Source organism: Pempheris klunzingeri, chromosome 2 (assembly GCF_042242105.1).
Source record: "Pempheris klunzingeri isolate RE-2024b chromosome 2, fPemKlu1.hap1, whole genome shotgun sequence".
NCBI classification, from domain to species: domain Eukaryota; kingdom Metazoa; phylum Chordata; class Actinopteri; order Acropomatiformes; family Pempheridae; genus Pempheris; species Pempheris klunzingeri.
The window spans coordinates 4,455,150-4,478,980 of NC_092013.1; the positions used below are offsets into that span (position 1 = coordinate 4,455,150).

Genomic DNA, 23,831 nt, shown 5'->3' on the forward strand with positions numbered 1-23,831 from the left:
ATAATCACATTTATTGTCAATCAATTGGTCAATCAACTAAATCCATTCATTTCTGCAATAACAGCATCCCAACTGCATTAGAGCAGTTTTGATAATAGTTTTTTTTCATTTGTTCCAGCAGAAAATAAAGGTTAATTTAAACCCTAATTTAATCCACATATGGTTATTTATGGGCTCAGTTTATTGTTTCTTTGTAACCTGTCATGACTCCCAAAGTCACATTTTTGTAATTGACTTCTGCCGGAAGAAAATTGGAGGAGTTAATCCTAATGTGATACTAATAGGCAGAAAAGGATGCTGGTAGTACAGTGGTACCGCCGGTGAGTTAACTACTCCCCCAGTATACAGTGTGTCTGTGCAGGGGGATTATTTTCCTCAGGTCTGCTCTGTTCTCCAGCTTGTCACTTTTTCTTTTGACCCTTGACCTCACCTCTCACATTCTTTCGTCTTGTTCCAAAAAAACATTATTTTTGTTTGCTGTGCTGTCTTTTTTTTTTTAGAGGTGAGGTTCTAACCTCTTCCCATGTCCTCTTCCTCCTTCTCTCCCCCCCCTTCGGTCCCTCTTTGCCCCCCGTTCTCCCCTCTCCGGCTCTCAGGATGAAACTGTGGGGGAGGTCAGCTTGGCCTTTGCAGGTGGCCTTCCTCGTTGCCTTGGTGATACTCTGCATTGACCCGGTGTCGGCTGGCAACCGTAACCATCGGGGACAGACAGGTACACCAGGTCTTGCTCTGAACCTCCCTTCTAACACCACCAGAGGTTAATTACACTGTCACTGCAAAGGGACAACACATGTTCCCTGAGCCTGTCGCTGTCTGACTCATCCAGATCCTGGAGGAGGCAGCTGAGCGGGGACAATTTGCTCTGTCCCTCAGTATGACATAATGTAATCTAGACAAGCCCTTGTTTTAGGCTTGGATGCGAGCACGCCCCTGTTTGAATGATCGAGCCCGTGCGGATACAAATGGCACTTAAGCTGTCAGGAGCTGTCAACACAAATGGATCAGTGTGGGTGTGATCGGATCTTTTCAGAGTGGTTACAGACATCCAGCGGTTCGAGACCGATGCTGTTGTTCTGACTCTTTGTGGTCTAGGGTTGCTACGAAATAGGGTGCATGTCTCGTGTAGAAGAGGCCATGTAGGCTCAAGACCTCTAATCCCCAGGCTCATAATTGCCAGAGCCGGCATTAATATGCATAGCTCTGCAGTGTCCCCTTCAACCAAAGCACCACTTCACTTATTCCCTGAGAAATTCATGAAAAAAGATAGAAACCATAGCCAGCGCTGATTTAATTGAGGCCCACGAGCTAAATCTATTCTCTATCTTTAATTTCCATAAGTCATGGAGACAGGCCTCCCCACTCTGACAAAAAAATGACCAACACAGACTTATTAATATTTAATTGGGGCCGGCTATGGGGACAGTTGTGCTGAGTCACAGCATCTTGCGACACAACTTGTTGGCAACAACCTCCCAGTCACCTCCTCCACACACTTAATTATGACAATTTCCTTAATTATGTCTTGGTTCTTACGCTCACACTGCTCATGTTTTGCAAGGTGACCTTTATGTGCCACAGAAATGCTACCAGTATCCAGTCTCTGCAGTGAGTGATTGTGTTAGTTTCCCTTTGACAGAGAGGAGGCAGCCTGCTTACGGCAGGGACACTACTAATTGCAGGCCCTGTGTATTGTGAAGGTCAGCATGGGTGCCCGCCCCCTTCTTATTTCACTCTGGCTGTGAAACAAGATGACTCGCTCCCAAAATGACTGGTGCTTTTTATTAGAGCGTTTACTGTAATTTGTTGAAGTTTAGGACTTGTTGGCTGTGAATACCAACCTGACACACACACACACACACACACACACACACACACATGCAGCTTTTTGAGGCTGAAAAATAATTGGCTATACATTAATGAGATATGTTGTTTGTGTTTTCTACTTAAGTGTGTTTGCTGCTGTTTTGCTGGCCGTTCATTGAGGCATTTGTTTGATCCATGTTGCTGGTGATGTACCACTTGCTGCCACATGGTGGCTCTAGAAGTCAAAAAATGCTCCTCTTCATGTGTGTTTTATTTATTTTTTTCTCAGTGGTTTTTCTCAGAGGCAATCTGTTATTTTACAGAAACCCACTTCAAAGATAATAAGGATGGATGGATGACTGGAATATGATGATTGACACTTGTCACTTGAAATAAACATTAAAAAAAACAACACCTACTTCCTCTTTTGTCACGGAAGTAAGAGATTTTATCAGCACATGACCAGCTGGCAGGTAAAGTGTGAAAAAACACACATTTCTTCTAACCTGCAGATTGCAAGTACTAGATTCATCTTAAAAAATATATTTATATTTATATCTTTTGGTCTTTATTGCCTGTCATTGAAGCAGGATGTAGAAATCAATTGTCTAGGAGAAAATCATCCCTGTGGTTCCCCGTCTCTCTCAGTCCTGACTGCACAAACATTCGCACTTAACAGCACAAAAAAATGCATATAATTCACTCAGCACTGAGAAAAAAAAGGGCTTTTCTTTTCCCCTGGTTCATATCTGAACATTCAGCACAGAAAATGATTAACTAATGCACTCATTACTACTGTGACAGCCGGCTGTCACAAAGAGAACGAGGCTATGTAGAACATTATGAAAGCTATTTCTAAACATACAATGAGAAACACTTAAACACGCCCATAAGATCTTTAATGCTGATCATTTAGTCTTTTACTGAGTTTTGTAATATTTACAGTTCATAAACAGGAGCTGTCAAGGTAATCCAACACAAATAATAATGGCCTCCAAAGCCATGTGTTGTTTGTCATTTAAACATCAGACTTTATTTCAGCTCACAGCTCACGAGCAACATTCCCCAGTCCTGTATATTAACAGTTCCTTTTCCTCTTGTTGCCCGAATGCTTGAAATTTGATTATCTGAAACCAGCAGTTCAGTCACTAGCATGAAAAAGTGATGTACCTCCGTGTGCAAAACTAACAGTCGTTGTGGCAGCTTTCCACAGCTTGTTATAGCATGCGTAGCGAACCAAACATTTTTTCCTGAATTCATGGAGTGTTAGCGGGGCCTCGGTTGCCCTTCTTGGCTCAGGTGGGGAACAACTCTCATTCTGCATGAAACTGGCTACCGTCAAGGCCACTGCCATACTCGCGCACTTTGAATATAAGCGAGCGCACGGCTGTGTGCACGTGCATCCGTGCATGTCCATTATTTGAGCATTCAGTGCACCTCTGGCTTTGTGTTCTTATCTGAGGCTGCTTATAAGATGTCTCCTTAAAAAACAGCACTGGCAAGGTCTTAGAGAACAGGTTTTATTGGGGATAGATTTGTTGCACAGGAGTACTCAGCTGCTCCAGCGACCTGTTATGATAATTAGCATAAAGCCTGTGGGCCTGTTAAACACTGATAATGTCAGGAGGATTGATGGGCTGTGTAGGATCAGGGTGAGGAGGAGATGGCGCGAGTGAGGAAAGTGGAACCAAGGGGCAATGAATGATCCAAGAGGGCAAACGAAGAAAGAAAGGAGAACGGATTGGAAAAAAAACAACATTAGGAGTTGCAGCAACTAAGTGTGATGTGAAAATGTTGATTTGTAGTCGAGAGAATGGGGGAAGATGTTTGACACGGTTTCCCACTTTGTTCCACACAGCTGATCGCTGCTGTCTTGCTCCTTTGAAACTTAACTGTGTTCCTGCAGAGACGCACAGTATGTCCCCTCTACAATGACTTCGCCGCCTCCAACAGATTTGCTGGATATCTGGCCTTTCATTGCAGTGGACATGCTTGTCAGGTATTGACAGGGGAAAGACACAGCTTTTTGATAAATTGCACAATGTACCTGCTTGCCTGTGTCTGTCAGACTACATCAATCGCCTGACTAACCCATCAGTTCAAGGTAGCTTGGTTTGTTGGCTGCCCAGCTACTGTTGCCACCCCCCGCCATCCTACCTCGCACCACACCCGCCTCCCTTCGCCTGCCGTGGGAATAGAAGCATTTAGCCATGCTTGAGAAGTCTTTTCATCTCAGCGTGTGCTGGGCTCTATTACAATGAGATGCCCATAACAGAATGGTTTAAAGGCAACATTGAGACATTAGATACACTGTTATTATGTGTATATAGCTGCAGGCTGACTGCTCAACACATGAATCTTAAGCAGATGAAGTGTGAGAGGCAGCAGCACGCTGAACAGGGACTGGTGGAGGGAAGACAGAACTGAGAGGGTTCACAGTCCAGCAGCGGTGCTTTGTGCTGCACCTCAGACCACATGGCTCATGTCTGGGACTTCTCATGGTTTGATTCAGACTTCTTGGTTTTGGCTACTGCTAGATATTGACCCAGCTTTATGCTGTTCACTCCTGGAGCTCTGAAAATCATCTGAAAACTCAATTCCCAGCGACATTTCACTGCAAAAATCATATATATATATAACGATAAACATCAGCCTGTTAGCTTTGTCAGTGTTAGCATGCTGACATTAGCCTTCAACCCTAAGCACCACTGAACCTTCGCACAGTGAATATAAAATGCCCCCATGTCACCAACTCACCACAAACATAACACTGAAATATGTTTACTATGCACTCGAATTAATAACATGACAATATAAAGACAATACAATACAGAGTCTTGCAAGAGTGTTTGCTATAAAGACAAGAAATTGCTTCACACCTCTTGGTTCTGTGCAACAAGCGTGGGCGGTTTTGAGTTCATTTCTCCCACATGGAATAGATTTTGGCCATAAACTCGGTGTGATTCTGACCTCTATTGATTGATTAGATACTCTCCAAGCTCAAGGGCATAATTCATAGCTATACGGCTGCTTTAAAGATGTCCAATTCCTGTTAAAAAGCAGGCCCACTCTTACACGCTCACAAACATATCATGTAAACATCCGTTCAATTCATGCACACATTGATGCATCCGTCTATTTTTATTATATCTTTCAGAAATTAGCAGAGTGTTATTGGTGACTAAACCTGACCAGCTGTCATTATTAAAGCAAAAACAGTCAACACAATCAAAATCAGGAAGCCATTGATTGAAAATATTAATGCAACTGAGACCTATGGTTTTATTCTTTATATTCTTCAACATAGAAAAATGTCCTCCTCATCACCGTCAAATACTTTGATTTTGCTCTTGATTCAGAAACTGAGATCAAATCCACAAACCAAACAGACTTTCATGTCTCCTCAAGTTGTAACATCAATAATTTCAGATATGATGTTCTATATAAGTTGAATGTAGCCCATTTGTGCAGGTCTGAAGAAGAATTAATTATTTGTTGGGGCTTTAATAACATGCTCAGTTGGAGATCATGTCTGCACTCACTCTTGAAACGGCAATTGGCCTCGAGCACTGGAAAGTGGAAAATAACTTTTACAGCCTTTTATTTCTGCATGATTTGATTTTCTTTAACTTTTCAAGCTGATATAAATCTTACTGAAGTAAATTTCTTCAGTAAATTGTCAGCTGAATGAAAGTGATGTGATGATATATCAGAAGTAATTTGTCAACTGCAAAAAAGAATCACAACTTTGTTATATTTTACTCATCGTTTTACTGACAAGGCAACAAATCAACCGCAGTGTGAAAAAATGTGCTTTTGGGTGCAGCTTGTCTCCACGTGTGAGGCCGCGCTGGCAACATCTAAAACACACTGAAGTTGTTTTTAGCATCCTTTTGAACTGAAAGAGAAGCTTTTAAAAATCTTTGCTTGAAAAGCACCTTGAAATTTCATTTTTCATGTAAACCACAAAAAGCTCCCTCCTGAGATAATAACAGAAATCACTGAGAGACAAGCACGTAGGCTTTCCTCATGTACCTCACACAAATACATAAACTTCATCAAGATTTAAACTAGCCTAACACACGAGGAAACGGGAGGAGAGATGAAGTTGAGGTGGGTTTATCTCCCACTGCTCACGCGCATCCTCAAAGGTGAACAGTTTTGAAACACAAACAGCCCTGGCCAGGGTCTGATGTAGGCAATAAAGAGAGGAGACCTGTGGACCTCCTGACCTCATTATGCCAGCAGGAGGCAAGCCGCTCTTTGTTCTCTCTGATGCCTGTGACACCTCCTCTCCTCCTCCTGTATGACTCCCCTGCTCTCTCTCTTTTTCTTTCTCACTAACAAGGTGCCTGTTTCGGAGATGGGGGCAGCCCGTTGACCAGTCTTAACCAGTGGAATTAATTCTCAGCACGGAGAAATGATAATGAGGGCGTGAGTCTGTTTAGAACAAATGCAGCTTGATTGTGTTTGAATTAGACTTTTGTTACTCATTGCTTTAATTGTGATTATTACTGTTATAATTACCGCTGAACTGATAGTTCTCGTTCCGCTGGGCTCTGCTCTATTTTATTATATTTAACGTTTTTAATCAGTAGATATAGTGTTTGTGTGTGTGTGTGTGTGTGTGTGTGTGTGCGGTGGTAATCCGGCAGCTGCTCCAGCCTCAGGAGAGGCTGAGACAGAGGAGTGAGGGAAATGAAAGTAGAGGGATGATAGCGGAGGGGCGCCCTCAGAGAGCCTAGGATCATTGATGGGGCTCTCTAGAGAAGAGAACAAACAAACTTTAAATCAGAAAGGATGAGAGGGGCCATGGCCTGCAGAAATGGAACCCTCTGCAGAGTGTGTGTGTGTGTGTGTGTGTCTTGTGTGCGCTGTGCTTGTGTGTTTACAGCTGTGTGTGTGTGTGTGTGTGTGTGTGTGTGTGCACTGTTGTGTCTGCCTGCAAAGCTCATTCAGCTGAGCATGAAAAGTTTTGGAGTCTGGGTGAAGTCACGTACATAAATGAAATCTGGGCTTATAGTACAGTATAACCAAGGTTTTTCCAGGGCCGTAAAGAGGCTTATAGGTAGTAATGTCGCCAGCAGGGTTTGCTGTGCTCAGGAAACAGTGCCGGAGACTCTCAGGAGTGCACAACAAGCTTTGAGAGCAAAGATAAGGCAGCTGGAGTCTGTTCCAAAGCCATAAGCAAAGATTAGATATACTAAACATTTTACTGAACATTTGTGTTGCTGCATTTTCCTTTAGGTGGCAACAAAACCCTCCTACTGAGAGAGTCGTGAGCTGACTGAGCTGCGTGAAAGCAACATTAGCATTAGACATTATATAGCATATACTTTTAAACATTAATACACAATATAAGCCTGTTCACACAGTATCCCATAAGCATCCTAATGCCCTTGTACTGCATGTGAATGGACCGTGCGCTGACACATGTGGCTGATGTAACGATGTTAGAATAAAAACCTCCACGCACACGACTCATCACTGCATATTGTTTTTACTGCTGTGAGGCCACACGCATCTTTCAGCACATGGAGTCTGTATCGTGAAACACATTTTCCTTTGGGGGAAGACAGAATAATCAAGGGAGAGATACTAAACTGTTTTGAATAAGCAAAAGTAATTCTGATGTTAAATGCATGTTGTTTCAGTATCATCACACACACATAAAGACACATTTTGCCACCAGGTAGAAAGCTTTGAGTTAAAATTTACTTTAAGTTAAGCGCACCCTTCTGTTCCATTACTGTCAAGGGATTGTTATAATTAACCAGACCAGGGTCCCCGGGGAAGTGTGAAGATAATCAAGGGAGATTAGATGCTGTTTGTGTGTTGGAGGTGTCAGGTGAAAAGCAATTATCCTCACATGAATTATGACTTTCAGGAACACACGCACAGGCACAAAACTGCAGAGAGGCAAACACATAAACACAGAGATGAAACCATAAAATCCAGACGTTTGTGAATACAGGTGCACAGGTGCAGTGCACACACACACACACACACACACATAAACATACTGTATGTGTATAGAAATACATACACTGAACACTGATGAGTTCTACTCCCTCGTAAAAATGTTTGTCTGGTCTTTGCTCAGATCAACCGGTTTATTATGTCTGAAAGGAGTCCATAGAAATATTATTTTTTCAACAGTTCCTGCCAGCGTTGTTTTTCTCCCTCCTGCACACAGTGACAACAACAGAGCCTCCTCTGTGTCTAAGTTAATGAGGGCAATGGACTGAGAATAAAAGTTAAGTATCACTAAAGAGTGTTTACTTATGAATCAAAGAGTGTGAGACTGGAATAAATTGAGGAGTTTATACAAAAGTAAATAATTCAGCAGATTTGTTTAATCCTCAGAGAAGCTTGTGGCATATATTTGATTGTTATTTGCAGCACAAATTTATTTGAATTTAGACTCGATTTTTTTGGGAGCAACAAACCGTCAAAACAGCAATAAGCCACCCTGAAAGTTAATGAATTTCTAGCAAATAATTCCCCCTCTTCTCTCTTTTTCTCTCTTTCTCTCTCTCTCTCTCTCTCTCTGTCAGTCTCATACCAGGTGAAGCAGGGGACATGTGAGGTGGTGGCCATCCATCGCTGCTGTAATAAGAATAAGATTGAGGAACGCTCTCAAACCGTCAAGTGTTCCTGTTTTCCCGGGCAGGTTGCTGGCACCACCAGAGCCAGACCCTCCTGTGTGGAAGGTAAAAACTCCACAACCTCGTGTGTTTGTGTATGTGCATGGACATGCATGTTCGTTTATCCCAGTCAAACATTTTGAAGATAGAAGGAATTTTTTCCTACAGTCGGGGAAATACGTTTCTATGGCTTCACCGAGAGAAATATTCTAGATATGTTGTGCATCAATTTACACACGTTTCCTTACAATTCTGCAGCAGAGCCTCGACCATTCTGCCGAACCTCGGGAACGTGACTAGAATTCAGAATGATGTTTTATAGGTTCGGACATGGCTTGGCTGCAAAACATGTTTTTGTAATGATTGACTCTCTGCTCTCAGTCTAACAGGGTCAAAGAGGCTAAAAATGTTTTTAATCATCTTGCATCAATAAAGCTGCTACACGAAACTTCTCATCTAAAACACATCATTACCAAATTCGTGTTGAGATATTAGGAACATGAATAAACAAGTCCACTGTACGAAAGATTAATAGGTTGGACTTCATTTTAAATTGCTGCCAGGTTCGATTTTGTGTGAAACTTTATTTTTTAAGGCACAAAATAGGAAGACATTGCTCTTCTTCCAGTATAGACGGAGCTAAACTTTTTTAGGGGCGGTCAAAAACAGGAAAAACTGATGGAAAAATGACACCTGGCCTTACAAAGAAACACACAAACTGTTGTCTTTACAATTAAAACTGAGGCTGAATAAATGCACAGTGACATACGTTGGAGCTCATTTGAAAAGGGGTTAAAACATCTTTTTCAGCGCATAAGCATGAAGTAAAACTGTATATCTCTGCCCTGCTTAGCTAACAATATGTGGTTCATCAGGAGAACATGAAACACGAGATGTAAAAGCCACTAATGCAGGTTATGGAGGCCTTGTCACCAGTGCCTCCTCCCCCCCCCCCCCCCCCCCCCCCCCCCGTGCCATATTAGAGGAGAAGCAAATACACGACAGCTGCTGGACGAGACTGGAAATTTACACAGCAGTTTAAAGGGCCTGATTTTATTTGGGACACCATTCCATTTCATATCTAGTCGTGCCTCTAGAGTATACGACAGATGGTGATAGAGAAAGTATTGTCTTCTGAAATCTGGTCCAGTCTTCCAGGGGTCAGGGCACTGACCCCGGGAAAACCAGCGCCAGTTTTGTGGGGCCCAAATAAAAGAATCATTAATTATACAACATAACATGTACAGAAGGTGATAACCCAAGCACTGGTGAAAGGGGAAATATAGGGGAAAACATGGATAAAATCACGATATCAGATTATTACGTTGTTCCTAACATACACAGCAAGCACATATGTGTGTAAGTGTGTTTGTGGCTGTTAATGTGAGGTGTGTATGCGGGAGTGTAGTGACAGTGATGAAAGCTGCGGGTCCTTCTCATAGACCTTTGATCCACTTGTTTGGCTCCTCCGCGAGCTGCTGCCCAGCAAGAAACCAGCGGTGTCACTGACCCCTATCATCCACAGACGGTCCGCTGAGATCACAAACACACACACACACACGGTGTCAGAAAACCAGATCCAATCACACCGCATTAGTCCCCTTCCAGCGGAAAACACATGGTTGTCTCATACGTGAGTAGATGAGCCAGTGAATCTACGAAGCACCCTGGTTACTCACACTGTTAAGGTCAGCCGGGGAGGGGGGGGGGGTGGTGGAAACTGAATCCACACTCACACAGACACGAATGACCGGTAAACCAACACAAACAGAGACTACGATGAGATGTGAGGGCAAAGATAAGATGATGTATTTTCTCAGATTTGGAACTTGATCCGATTTTCTGTTTTTGGTTTGTTTATTTCCCATGAATACAGAGTGTGAGCACATTAGCATCCTAATGCAGTAAATGAATGATATGGTAATTGTTAGGAGGGGGAAAAAAAACAAAACAAACAAAAACACACCTCATCCACTTCAACCAAGCTGTGGTTTGTTCTCCTCTCTTAACAGACTCAATACAGTAAGGAGAAGTTAAAAAAACAAATAAACCCCCCCCAAAATTTACTTTTTTGATATTTTCTGTATTTGGGTAATGATTTAACTATTTTATTGACACTGGCTTTACGCCCTTATTGTACGGTGTCCTGCAGACTCTACCGCTATATGAGTATTAGCAATTGCAAGATTGTTAGTGCATCATTTCTTTCTTTTTGTCTGATCTTGAAACCCAATATATTGACAAGTACTGGACACCAGAAATAAATATTTCATGTTTTATATGTAACATGAACTCCCTGATGAGTGGTATCTATATAGGATATATGGAGATATGCTTCTGTTTGGGGTCATTAAGACGTCAAGCTGCCTGTTAAAACTCTGACTCTCCTACTTGGGGTTTAGAGTAGTGCTGAATAAAAAGCGCTGTCATCTCCAATCACAGATTCAGAGAATATAAACCCCCAAACAGAAGTAATGCATCATAATTTTCTCCAGAGGACCTCCGTCGTCAGTTCAAAAATGATGTTTATGAGCAATTTTCATAAATGTTGGAAAAGCCATTAACTATCAAGCTGATAAAACAATATTATAATAATTTTGTACTTTCAAAAGGACCCAAAACACAAGGTTTGGGTTAATTAACTGCGATTCATCATCCGTTTTTTCATTTGCACTCTTATCTACACACGCTCTCACTCGCCTCTTAGTTTCATAGTGAGTCATTTTATGTCTTTGAAATGAATCAAGCCAATCTCATGTCTTTGTATTTCAGTGTGAATCACTTCTGACCCTCTGTGCCGCGCGCTCTAAGTGTCCAATCGCCTCCCATACTTGGCGATCACGAGCGTCCACGCAGCACCTCCACATGGTGCGATGCTGTTCCTGACGGTGGCCAGTAGACGGTGCTTTTCCCATTCTAATGACTCAGTCACAAACACACCTGCCAGTTCATTTCAGCACTGTTAGAAAAGTAGATTTGTTGTTTAACCTCTTTGATGAGTTCGTAGATGGGAACAATTGGTTGATAATGATAAAATCAGGCAACCATAGCAAAGATGATTGGCTTTGTAATGAAAGTTGGGATAAATAAGGAATCACATGAAACATTGCGAACCTTTTTGGAATAGGTATTGCCCTGATGCTTTGCTTTTTTTGTTCACTTCACTTTTAAGACCCAGTGTAGTTAGACAGTGATGAGAAGCTAATAGACAGACAGTTATTACTGTGCTGCTGAAAGTCATTCAATGAGAAATTCTTTTTGATGGACTTAATCGCTTATTCTTTCTCTCCTTTACAAAATCACACACGCAGCTTAGTTCGTCCATCACAGTGGTCATGAGGTTTTCTAATTTCCTATTCATATCTCACCTCTGAGTCTCACCGCCTCTCACTTCCAAATCCAGTGCTCAGCAGCACTTACCTCGTGAGTCATGCTTGACCTCTGAGTTCACAGTTACAAAAGATCTCACCTCACCCAGCGCTGTCTTAAGCACACATCCGTGCACACGCACACATCCACGCATGCTGCTCTCACCTTTTAAAACTTGAGCGCTGATGGAAAGAGACAAAGCTCTCTCTGTAGCCTGCCTTTGTAGAGAAGCTATAGTGTAAATGGACTTACATTATTGATGCAGGCTGAAAGAGGAGTAAATGGCAGCAGGTCCCATTACTGGCTGCTGCACCGTGGAGCCCATTACTGCGAGACTAACTTTTTCAAGCGAACTCCATTCATCAGAATATTCTTTTCCTGTCATTAATCATGAAACACGCACTTCTTTCTGTTTTTATTTTCTGTTAGACTCAGTGGCGGCGCTGTTGAGGGCGAATTAAGAGTCAGTGCTGTGAATAGTTGTGGTGATTTGGTCTGAATCAGAGTGCGAAGAGTTTTCAGGATTAGAATTGATGACAGCCAATGAATAGAGGATCGAGAGGTCAGTTTGTTTTCAAGACTACTCTACAGGGGAAATGTACTGGCTCCACTTGTGTGTCTGCATCTCACAGATTTCACATTCTGGAGAACACAGTTTGGAGAACAAACTGGCTCGTCTGAGTGGAGACAAAATGTGTGTCCACTGTTTGTTTTTACCGCAGGAGCATTCGGGATAAATAAAATGTTTTTTGTCTCACTTTGGGTTCTGCCAGATTTAGTTAAGCTCACAGGGTTAGTTAGGAATGTGTTGGTTATGGCTCGGGCTTGTGTGCACCACCGGGGAATGAACGTAAGCTTGTGCAATGTCCACAACGAATCCTCACATAAAGCACTCCTTGTTTAGTTGTTGTGCAGCAGCAAAACATTGTTTTACTCTTCTCACTTTATGTAAATGCCAGTTACAGGAATACAAGAATGCACAACATTTACACCTACATTAAGAACTGAATGTAGATAAAAGGATGCAAGCATTGGCATCAGAGTGTACTAGAGTGTCAAATGTAAAGCCGTCATGAGGAATAACCTCTTTCAGGGCGTCAGAGCGCCTCATCGTCAAGTTAAGGAGTATTTTAATGTTGCTGCTGCTGCATGCAGAGCTAAAAGGAACCACTTTATGTACTGCTGTGTTGTTAAACCTCGTGTTAAACAATGTGTCACATTAATTGAACAATTATGCTTTTATCTGTTATCTGCTTTTTTGTTGTTGTTGTTTTTTACTTGCTGTCTTTCCACAGACAGCGTCATTAAAGTGTGTGTGGTGGCTGGAGAGAGACAGAGAGCACAGAGACCCGATAACAAACGGGGGGATAAGTAGGTTTTGTCTGGCGTGTGATTTGTTGAACTCAGCGACAGACAAACTGTTTTTCATTTCTGGAAGAAGAAATCTAGTTTCGCGTTTCAGCACACATCAACCTGCTGTTGTTTACCGCCATATCCGCCGCATAATGTCGTGCTTTTGTCATTTTGTCAGGCTGTCCCTGCGTATGTGTGTAACCGTTCACCGTGTATAATCTTTTTCCTGACAATTTTTTCACTGCCCTTTCCACTTGTGTTCTCTCGTCATGCATACCTGGGTGTGCTGGCACGGCTGTGTGAGCTGTGGCAACAGAGATACAGTGTGTTAGTAAATCATTGTAGAAAGAGATGGATGCCTCTCTCCAACTGCTTCTGCACTCCAGGATCACTGAGTGGAACAGTTACAATGCCTGAGGGTATCCATACCTCTGGGTCCATCCCCAACTTCTTGTTTGTGTGTGTGTGTGTGTGTGTGTGAATGGTACACCATACTCCCTTTAAATATTAATGACCTGGGAGCAGGACCACAGCACTGCTTGTGATTGTGCTTTTACGCCTGACACTTAACGGCACAGTGGGGACTGCATATATGTGCGCACACGAAACACACAAAGACACCTATATGTGCACAACAGGCACGTGCACGCGCGCAAACGCACGGACACACAGATGTAAAGTAAAAGTAAACTCCCTACTGCAGTTTGTGTTGCTCCATCGAGTGAGCTAAAGCGGTGCCTTTGTAAAGTATTAATGGGCAAACACTCAACAGACATACGCCTGAGTGCACATTCTGTATTAGTATGCTCAGCCTTACATCAAACAGGCTGCATTTGAATGATACAATGGGATATGTAGTCACTGAATTAGGTTTTTTTTTTTTCATATCAAAGGCTAATCTATTATTCTTTATCATGTTACTTGAATGACTTGAGATGAAAGGGTTAGAGGTGAAGTAAGTCCCTTTGAACTTGCATAGTTGGTGAGTTATTCAATTCAATCACATAAAATACACTGTTGGATGGTAGAGTAAGCCGGCTGCTCTGATGTCACATTTCCTGCCCTCTAAAAAGAAATGGTGTGTATTCACAGATGAAATGTTATCATTTATACGGCGTGGGACGTACCGGATTAATTTAAACCTGGTTTTCTCTTCTTTTAAGGAGAACAGAGTGTGATCTTATTTATTGTGTTTACCTCTGGTGAAAATTAGAGCATTTGTTCCTCCTAAAGAAATGCTATGCCCAAAGCTCGAAGGTTTGCACGGCGGGTCTTAAATACCTGCGGAGGTGGAACATGGCCACTGTCCACTGGGCGAATAACAAGACACTGCACACACAAGGGTGTAACAATAACTCAGCATACAGGCTCATATTTGGTCACAGTGCTTTGACCAATGTGCCAATTACGCGTTCCTGTAAAGTCACAAAATAAAGATGTGGATGAGAGGACCTGCAATTTCAACTTTGTCCACTTGATGTCACAAACATTACAATGACAACTCAGACGGCATTGCAGAAGCCGTGTTGGGTTGAATGCTCATACATCTGTCACACACACACACACACACACACACACAGCAGAAATGAAAAGCCGTAGCCACAACAGGCGTAACGATGAGTGACATTTATCGAGTGTGTGTTAGATTGACGTGTTGTGATCAGTAGGAGAGACAGACCTGTAGGCAGCCTCGTAGCGTGAAACCTCCGCAGACCTTATTTAGGGAACCCCAGAGATTAGGCGACAACCTGGGGAATAACATAGCCTCAGTCCCTTGTGTTGCCTAATCACCTGCACCTTAAGCAAAGCACCGTCTAGACGTTTGCCCTCAGCTGAAAGTTTGAGAGAGAACTAAAAAAAGGAGCCATTTTGAGTGCAGATTCAATTGTAATGAGCTGATAGTAACTGTGATGAAATGTACGCCTGAGCTGAAAACCTTTTTTTTTTAATTAGCATACGCACCTTGTGAATATAAATGTAGACTCTTAATGAGACTGATGCAACTGGAGTAGGTAGGCTCAGAGGTATGTTGTGCGTTACACTCATTTTTCTTGGAGAATATGCCGCTTCTGTCTATTTCAAGAACTTAGCAATGATTCACTTTCACATTTGCTTCTTGAATATTCTAATGAAAATATTACAGAGTGGATAGGACAGAGAGAGTAAAGCTGCCAACCCCAAATTGGCTCAATTATTTTAAAAGCAACTGAGCTAAAGCTGCTTATTATATATTCATTTACTGCTTTATATGTTTTCTACCTGTCATTCCTTGGTTGTTCACAGTGACTGTGATAACAAACAAACTGCACATCCATATGAATCGTGACAACCTGTTAGTGATTATGATGTCAGAATTAACTACTGCACACACACACACACACTAAGTAGAGCTGTAATCTTTTTATCACTGACCTGCTGAGACCTGCCAACATATGAACTGTCCATGACATCACTGGCCTTGTACTGGCTACTGTTAATTTCCTGACATGACGGGCAGGTGCGTGTGTGTCATGCCTGCCCCGCCCTCCCGGTACAGCATGAGATAAGCTGCAGGGAACGCTAACTCCATAATAGCACTCTCAGGCCATGCCCATTAGCTCTAAATAACACTCTTGCAGTGCAAAGCACCGTCGTCGACACCATAATGGCCACATTAACGAGCATTACACAGCCATTGGTTTTTAGAACTGCTTACTGCCACTGAGCTAATGCATCATAACTGTGTGTTCAACATTACACCCCGCGATAGCTAGCTCCAAATTTTTTTTTGTGGCGACTTGGCAACTACTTTTTGGTTGGTGTTGGCTTTTCCCTTCCTCCTACATTCTTTCCTGTCTCTGTTGTTGCATTTGTGCTGCCGATTTTCCACACGGCTTCAGTTCGTTACTCACCTCGTCTCTGTTCCCTTTGTTTAATCTGCTCCTTTCTCCGTTTGACTCAGGGATAGTTATCCTAAAACAGCCTCCTTCCTCCCCACCCTTCTCCCTCTGCCTCTCTCAGTTCCCCTCGCTGCTCATTTCCACACTACAAAGATGCTTTCTTGGTGAACACCTATTATTTAGCCTTGTCTTTCTTCCCCTCCTCTCTGCTTTCTCCCAGTCACAGTGTTTTCCTCTTATGTGATGCTTGAGAGGATTTGTCCATGTTTTGCTTTTGTCCATGTCTCTTGCATTATGCAGCTGAAAGCCAATTTTCCTGCCAATACCACCTCATCTCCTCTCCTTTGTTGGAAACAATAGTCACATCAAGATTCCTCTCTAAACACCATCCATCCACCAATTTGATGAAGTTGGAGAAATGGGTGCTTTTGATCCCTCCCTGAGTCTTCACTTGAGACAGGAGGATGGACGGATGATGAGTTAGGAGGGAAGGAATTGAGTTATTCTCGACTGTCGGGCTGTCTCCTGTCTAGACAGAAGGTCAGATAATCTGGAAGATTTGAGTGTCAGCTGCTAACACATGAGAAAACTTTGGGTTTTAACTCTGGATTAAGTGTAGAGCACACCAAGCTCTGAAGGTCTGCTTCATCTATTTACTCACATGCAGACGTCCAGCAAATGATCACCTCATTTAAAAAGATACAATGAGGGTTTCAATCACTAAAATAAATACTCCTGAAGGTCCTTTTCATATTTTGCATGGAATGCAAGGGAGAAAAGTTTCAGAGGGGGTTTTTATGCTTGAAATCATCATACAATAGATCATAAACATTAGTCTCTCTCTTGTCTAAAATACATAAGAGCAGGCTGTTTCAGTTGATAACATTGCTTCATCATAATCCCGTTCTTGCTCCCTGTGTTATGCAATAAGAGTAATACTCACTGGCTCATTGTCTAAATGTGCCTTGTGTTTTGCCGATTATACCAGAAACAATAGCGAAGTTAAGTGATTAGCAGCCATTTCATTTAAATTATAATAACTGACTCACACATCTGCACGGTTGCTAAAAAATGCACACAAACTCACCTCAGAGGATAGTGACAGTGTAGTGTCCTATATATATATATATTATATTCAGTATAATTCAAGGCCTTTTATTAGTCACTGCAGCCTAAAGTGTGGCGGGGAAATCTTGTATCATATTTCCCCTGTTCTGTCTACTCTGTCTTTTTTTTCTATTTTTCCTCTCCTGCGGATGCCAGATTTAGCCGTCCCGTGCAGGCTTTAAGATCCCATGTTGAGGGATTACATTAATCTGATTAAAATGAAAAAGGTAACTGCTATACATTTTAGCTCCTGCGAAAACCACAGTAATCATATTACAGATGAAAATGACACATGACTGCTACAGAACCACAAGTGCTGCTCATGGTGCTGGTTGTACCGTAGCCCCAGCAGTAGGATCAGCACCATGGACAGCGCCTGTGACGTCTACACTGAGAATAGATGGTGCAGAAGCTGCCTTTGTTTTGGCAGTAGTTCTTGTTGGCTGTGGATATTAAGTGAAATATAACTGTACAATATTAATGAGTTATTGTGTAAGTAATGGGGGTAATATTTATGTAGTAAATATCACCCTATTCTTGGCCCTTCTCATTACGTCGGTGCTTTTCATCATATCATGGTATCCATTGCTAAACTGCCGTCTTTCTTTTCCTCTAACCCTCCATTTGCTGCTCCAGCCTCCATCGTAGCCCAGAAGTGGTGGTGCCAAATGCAGCCTTGTATGGATGGAGAGGAGTGTAAAGTCCTGCCTGACCTGACTGGCTGGTCCTGCAGCACTGGCAACAAAGTCAAAACCACCAAGGTGAGAGGAATGTCTTTGTACGCTGTGCACACGTGCGAGCGCAGGCCCGTCTGCCTCGTTCCCCTTAACATCTGTGTGTGAGTGTTACTGACACTGGGCACATTTTGTGCCCGTCATGTCACACATGCTGCCCTTCATTTGTTTCCTGTGCCATTTTCTGTGCTTGCGCAGTGTCAACTACATGTGTATCTGGCCAACTCTAATTATTTCAGAGTCTTTGACAACTACTAATTTGTAAGCAACAACAAAACATGTAAACTTATCAGCGTTCAGATCAAAAAAGCCCCCTGAGAAATTCGCGATGTCCAGAAAGAAAAAATAAATGTATTACTAAGCATCTTCCAGCTTGGCTAACATTTGATGTAGCTTCAGTTGACCATGATCCTCAGTTTTTTTTTTTTTTCCTGTGAAACATCTTGCCTCAATTAGTGTCTGGTAAACAAACTTTCAACTGCAGTAGATGACTCTTATTGCTGCTTTTTATACTGTATATGAAAAGAAAGAACTCTGAAGTACTTCCCAACCTAATTAAAGATAATCTTACAAAACAAAGCTTGTTTGGATTCTTAAGATGCCCACAAATAAGTGCTGCGTAATTAAAGCACTAATTTCAAACATCAATAAAAATGTACAAAGAAGATACAGAACTACTCAACAAACAAAGTGGAAACTCCCATGACTTTATCTCCTCAGGCGAAGGGTGACAAAAACAAAAGACCTCTGTTCACTCTGTGCACCACACAACCACTGTGTGCAATGCCTTGTAAACTGATGCTATTCAGATGAGATAAATTGATTTAAATGAGGGTCCTTCATGGCCCTTTGTAAGCCGTCGAAGTGTGAAAGTTAATTTGCGGCACTGACGACCTGGGTGTGTGTACGTACGTGCCGGGATGCGTGTGGCAGGATTGAACAGGTGCAGTATATTTACAGGTGAAATACAAAAAAGAAACAGTTGTGAGGGAAGTGGCACAGGCGCCATAAGAGTAATTGCTCGAGAGATGGCACAACAGCACAACATCTGTCGTATTCATTAGAATGCATTATGGCTGGGGCCTTCCACAGAGGCTTTACAATTAAGAGTCATAATTAAATTGGTGAGTGGGATAGGCTGAGGAACAGAGGCACTGCTGGGCTCAGTCATAGGCAGAGGAATTAATGACCCTGAGCCCGCCACCAACTCTGGGACTGATGGGTGCTATTATCCTAAATCTAGTGGCTTCACTTCTTCTTGTTCTTCTCCTTGTTCTCCTTCTTCTCTCCCTTTCTCTCTGTTTTGTGTCTTCACCCTGTGTGACTAGCTGATCAGCTGAAAGAGGAATGAGGAGCCAATGGCTGACTGCATCAGTGGACATTAATTGTGCATTTACAAGGTGCTTTGGGACCGGGAAGCAGTTACTTGGAGACTTGGTGGCAGATGTCACTGAAGATAGTTGCAATGAGACATCGATTCCCTGGCAACTGCTCACATGGCCCTGTTCTCTTGCTCCCTCTGTGTCTCTTCTTTATCCTGCGTCTCTCCTCTTTATCCTGCATCTCTTTTTCTACCCATGACCTCCTTTCACCACCTCAGTGTCTCATTCACCATGATGATCTGTATCTGTCCATCTTTTTCACTCCCACGCATCGTAGGTGTGCTGTAGAAAGATGCATAGATTGCTCGACTGAGGCACTGGAACTCTTTTTCAACAAGACATAGCTCCACAAGATATATGTTTTCACACACCCCAGTGTCACATGTGTAGGTTTATGGTCAAACATTTACTGCATTTTTAGGACTACAGTCATTTTTAACATAGGAATGTATCCATTTATTATGAATGCACATGGGATGGGGTTTGTTGATGGAAAACAAGCTCTGTACAACTCCAATTATACGCCTTCAACTTACTGCCCATGTGTAAACAAACCATTACAGCTCCGAGACATGTGAAATCCAGCTTTAGCAGTTGAGACACTGCTGGTGCCTGCAATCAGTCAACCAGCTAGACTGCAAACAAATATTTCCAATCCAATGAAAAAGACATAGAGCCAAAAAAATAGCAAGCAGATGGTATGATTATGAATATTCTCCTCTGATGGCTGATTGGCTCTTTCAAATGTCTCTGAGACGTTGATTCTCTTTTCTTATCTTTTCCTTTTTTTAGGTCACACGATAGCAAGAGAGCCACGAGGAAACCTGAAACTCTCCACGTGGAAAGGATGGACGACTCACACATATTTACTGTACAATGGCGGAATGATCAAGGAAAGGACTGCTGTCAGCCTATCCATCACAAAGCAATGGGATAAATGTCCTCATCACAAACTATGTACATTTGGCTACGTGGAGCCACACAGGAGGCATATACAGTATGCTGGTTGTTGAGACCAATGGCCTACAATCATGGACATCCAGGGTACATCTGGACACGAATGGACTCTTATTTTCCAATAATGGACAAAACGAGGACTGATCAAAAAATGGTCAATTTCAAACCGTGATTAAATATTTCAAAGTATATATTTCAACAAAGCATTTGTGGATGAGTTTGAGATATGATATAAAAGCTGTGCTTAGAGTGCTGCTGGACACAGTTCAGACCTATTGTCAATATGTAGAGCTTATTCTGGAGACGGCTGGAATGAAGGAGAGAGCGGCTCGTAACTAGCAAATAGCAAATTAGCATCAAATTGCTCTTGTGGGTCAAGTCACTACCATGAACACTGTTTTGCGGGAGTCATTTTGCAGTTCTAATTAGGAATTGCAGTGTAGGATCATAACAACATATTAAAAATTCATGTAAGATATTTGCACTAGTTGAAACCGTTTGGGAATGTTTTGTTTTTCTAGATATCTCCCATCTTTTGCTGTAGATGTCACATGAAATTGAAGGTGAGCATTTTGTATAATGTCTGACGACTTGAAGTAGAAGTATATATATCTATATATATATATATATTTATAGATATATATATGCCCCATTATTAGTTATTGGTTAAAAATGGCTCTGACTATTAAGCCTCGCTCACATACAGCTTGGTATGAAATTAACTAGCAAAGTGTGATTCATCTGTTTCATTTTTTGCCCAGAACATTTCCAAACTCAGCCTTCAAAGTTATATATCTTTGATCTATTATATTCAGCCTGTGACATCTCTTATGTTAACTGTTAAAAGGAGGCCCATAAAATGTTCAAACAAGGAAGAAGAGTTGTCTTTATGTTGTTATTTCACTTTATTGGCCTTCTTTTCTCTCTCTAAAAGCACGGTAAATACAAGACACTTGTATGAATAGGGGTCTTTTTAAACCACCATTATTAGGAGATAAAGTATGTTTTTGTGCGTGCATTGTCCATTGCCTCCAGAATCCTCCTTAACATCAATGCCTCACTGAGATATACTGAGATAATTGCCACTGATAATGGCATTTCAACCCATTGCAAACATGTTTTTTTAGCCTTCAGGGCTCGATCATTACTGCAGCAAGTACAATAGCACGGGGCCCCAAACAGCCACCTTACATCTCTCAATTATCTCTGTCCATTCTCCCTCTCACACACCCCTTTACTTTGAATCATGTGGCCCTCTCTCTCTCTCTCTTCCACCACATGGCATAACATTAGGAAGATGGCACAGTTAAAATACTTTTCACCCTCTCTGTGCCACACACTATATCTTTATTTCTCAGCTGGTGGGACTAGTGTGCTGCTCTTTGCTCTCGTGCTTTCCAAATCTTTTTTTTTTCTCTCTCTCTCATAGACTCATCCAAGTGCAAGTCTTTCTCAAAACTGTATCTGTCTGTCTCTCTGATACGTGAATGTGTTGGGTCAGTGTGCCCAGGGGTTAGCCCGCCGGGGGCTGCTCCTCTGCGAATGAGAGCCTCTGCTTTCAGACATGCTGCTTTGTGAGCTATGATAAATCTGTGGGAGCTGAGCCGCTGCCTCTCCAGCTCCAGTGCTGAGCGCTGAGCCAGAGGGAGCTGGGGGACAGCAGGGCTACCAGTGGCAGACAGCTCCACTCTCTCATTACTGAGAGGCCTGGATAGCACTGGGCTTCTCTCGGGACCACTGACATGGAATATTTTTAGGCCTACAGTGCAGCACTGCAGTTAGGCCAGTCACACCACAATGCCCTCTTTCCTTGAGCTGCATCTCAGCAACAATGGTCCATTTAAAGCGGGGATGTGATGATAACATTTTGCAGCCGTATTTGCAGACCAGCAAGTACACCAACGTTCACATCGACACACTTTTTCAAACTTTCGCCAGCCTCCTACCCACCCTCACCCTCACCCTCACACACACACAGTTATATGGGAGAAATGAGAAAGTGACGAGCCTTAATTACAGCCAACATAAAACAAAATGTCTCCAGAACTGTGCAACATCAAACCATATGAGGGCTCTCCTCCCCTTCATCCTTACTTCTCTCTCTCTCTCTGTCTGTCTCTCTCTCTCTCTCTCTGTCTGTCTCTCTCTCCCCCAGAGGTTTGGTGTTCTGCAGATCATCCTGGCTCCTTGCTCCCCTCCGCCCTACATGGCTCTCTGCAGCAGAATCAATATTTGAGGACAATTTGCGCTGCGCTGCTCCCTGGTGGCTGGGGTTTGACGCTGCAACTCCTCCTTCAGTTCCAACCATGCTTTGACCTGCCGGAGACAGATGTGTAGCCCGTCTTAGGTCACCGCTATTTAACAAGAAAATCTGCAAAGCACACCCTACGTATATTTACAACTGCTGTGCAGGCTGGCCAGGCCTGAAGCAGAGCAGACGCACACTCCTCTGCTTTTGCCAATTTATGAGACGGAAGACGACTGAACTCACTGAGAGGCCTCAAGGTATCTTGGAGGGATTTCATATTACCATATTCACCTTTAATGAGATCTTACCTAGCATGCAAATTTAGAAGGCATCTCTGCCCGTCCATGGGTCAATACATTGTCTGGTCCTTTGCAAAAAAAACTCACTCCTTCAAACTAACTTCCGACGTCCTTGTTACCAGCTGGTTCCACATCAGTGAAACAGATCTGTTCACTGTATGAAATGTGTTTACAGGCACATTCTAATGGGATTATATTGTAAACTATAATAACTAGAAAGCGATGTGTCTGTGGCGTGCCAACAGGGGTCTAACCTCCCAAATGTCCCATGGAGACTGGTTGCTTTCATCTCCATGGGTCAGTAACTTGTGAGACCCAGAGGGCAGGACCCACCGAGGCAAACGAACAAGCATGGAGAACATGGCACCAGAATAACATGCTAATGAGAGAGGATCAGCAGTTGGAATGAGAATGGAAAACAGGCGAACAATGAGCTACCTAAAAGGGAAAAAAAGTAGGATAAAGAGGTATAGCTATAGTGTTTGAGCGAGGGGGAGTGTGTGAAGAGTATTTTAAGTATGTCTTTGTTTATGCGCTAAGCCTGGGTGGCTCCCAAGAGGCCACTAGAATCGTCAAACCAAATGCCTCCAATAGTCCATCATCACACTCGTCTGCAATTCACGCAATTGGTACCTAGAGAGGGAGAAATAAAGGGATGAAACACCGTTGTCTTGGCTTATGCATCATCTTTTGTCAAGTCCAATTTGTATTAGCCTCCAGCCATATCCAGGAAATATGGGTTCAATCTTCAGATGAAGTGAGTCTGTCAGAGGCAGAGAGATGTGTGACAACTTGAGTCAGCTCTAGGAAAAGAGAGCTGTGCCATTGTGGAAGAAACAGGCTCCAAGTCCTGCTGTCTGAAACTGATGTTGATTTAATATAAGTCAGAGGGAGATTAGCTGATGAAGAAGATCTGATCTGTGTTATCAGTTCCGGATGGCAGTCACTGGTCTTGTCACTGTCACTTCAGAGAGAACAAATCAGCTCGAGCCAAAATGTTTCCTTCAAGAGATCAAATCTTTAGCCTAACAACCATGACATATAATTACTCAA

At 42.6% G+C, this 23,831-nt stretch overlaps 1 protein-coding gene across 1 annotated transcript; it reads left to right on the forward strand.

The window, feature by feature from the left end:
- The first annotated feature begins 597 nt into the window (after positions 1–597).
- Positions 598–20,341, forward strand: tafa4b (TAFA chemokine like family member 4b). The gene is made up of 4 exons (XM_070848395.1): positions 598–712; positions 8,361–8,516; positions 17,795–17,919; positions 20,067–20,341. The coding sequence occupies exons 1-4, from the start codon at positions 598–600 to the stop codon at positions 20,076–20,078; spliced, it is 408 nt and encodes a 135-aa protein (XP_070704496.1). The 3' UTR covers positions 20,079–20,341.
- The last annotated feature ends 3,490 nt before the right edge of the window (positions 20,342–23,831 follow it).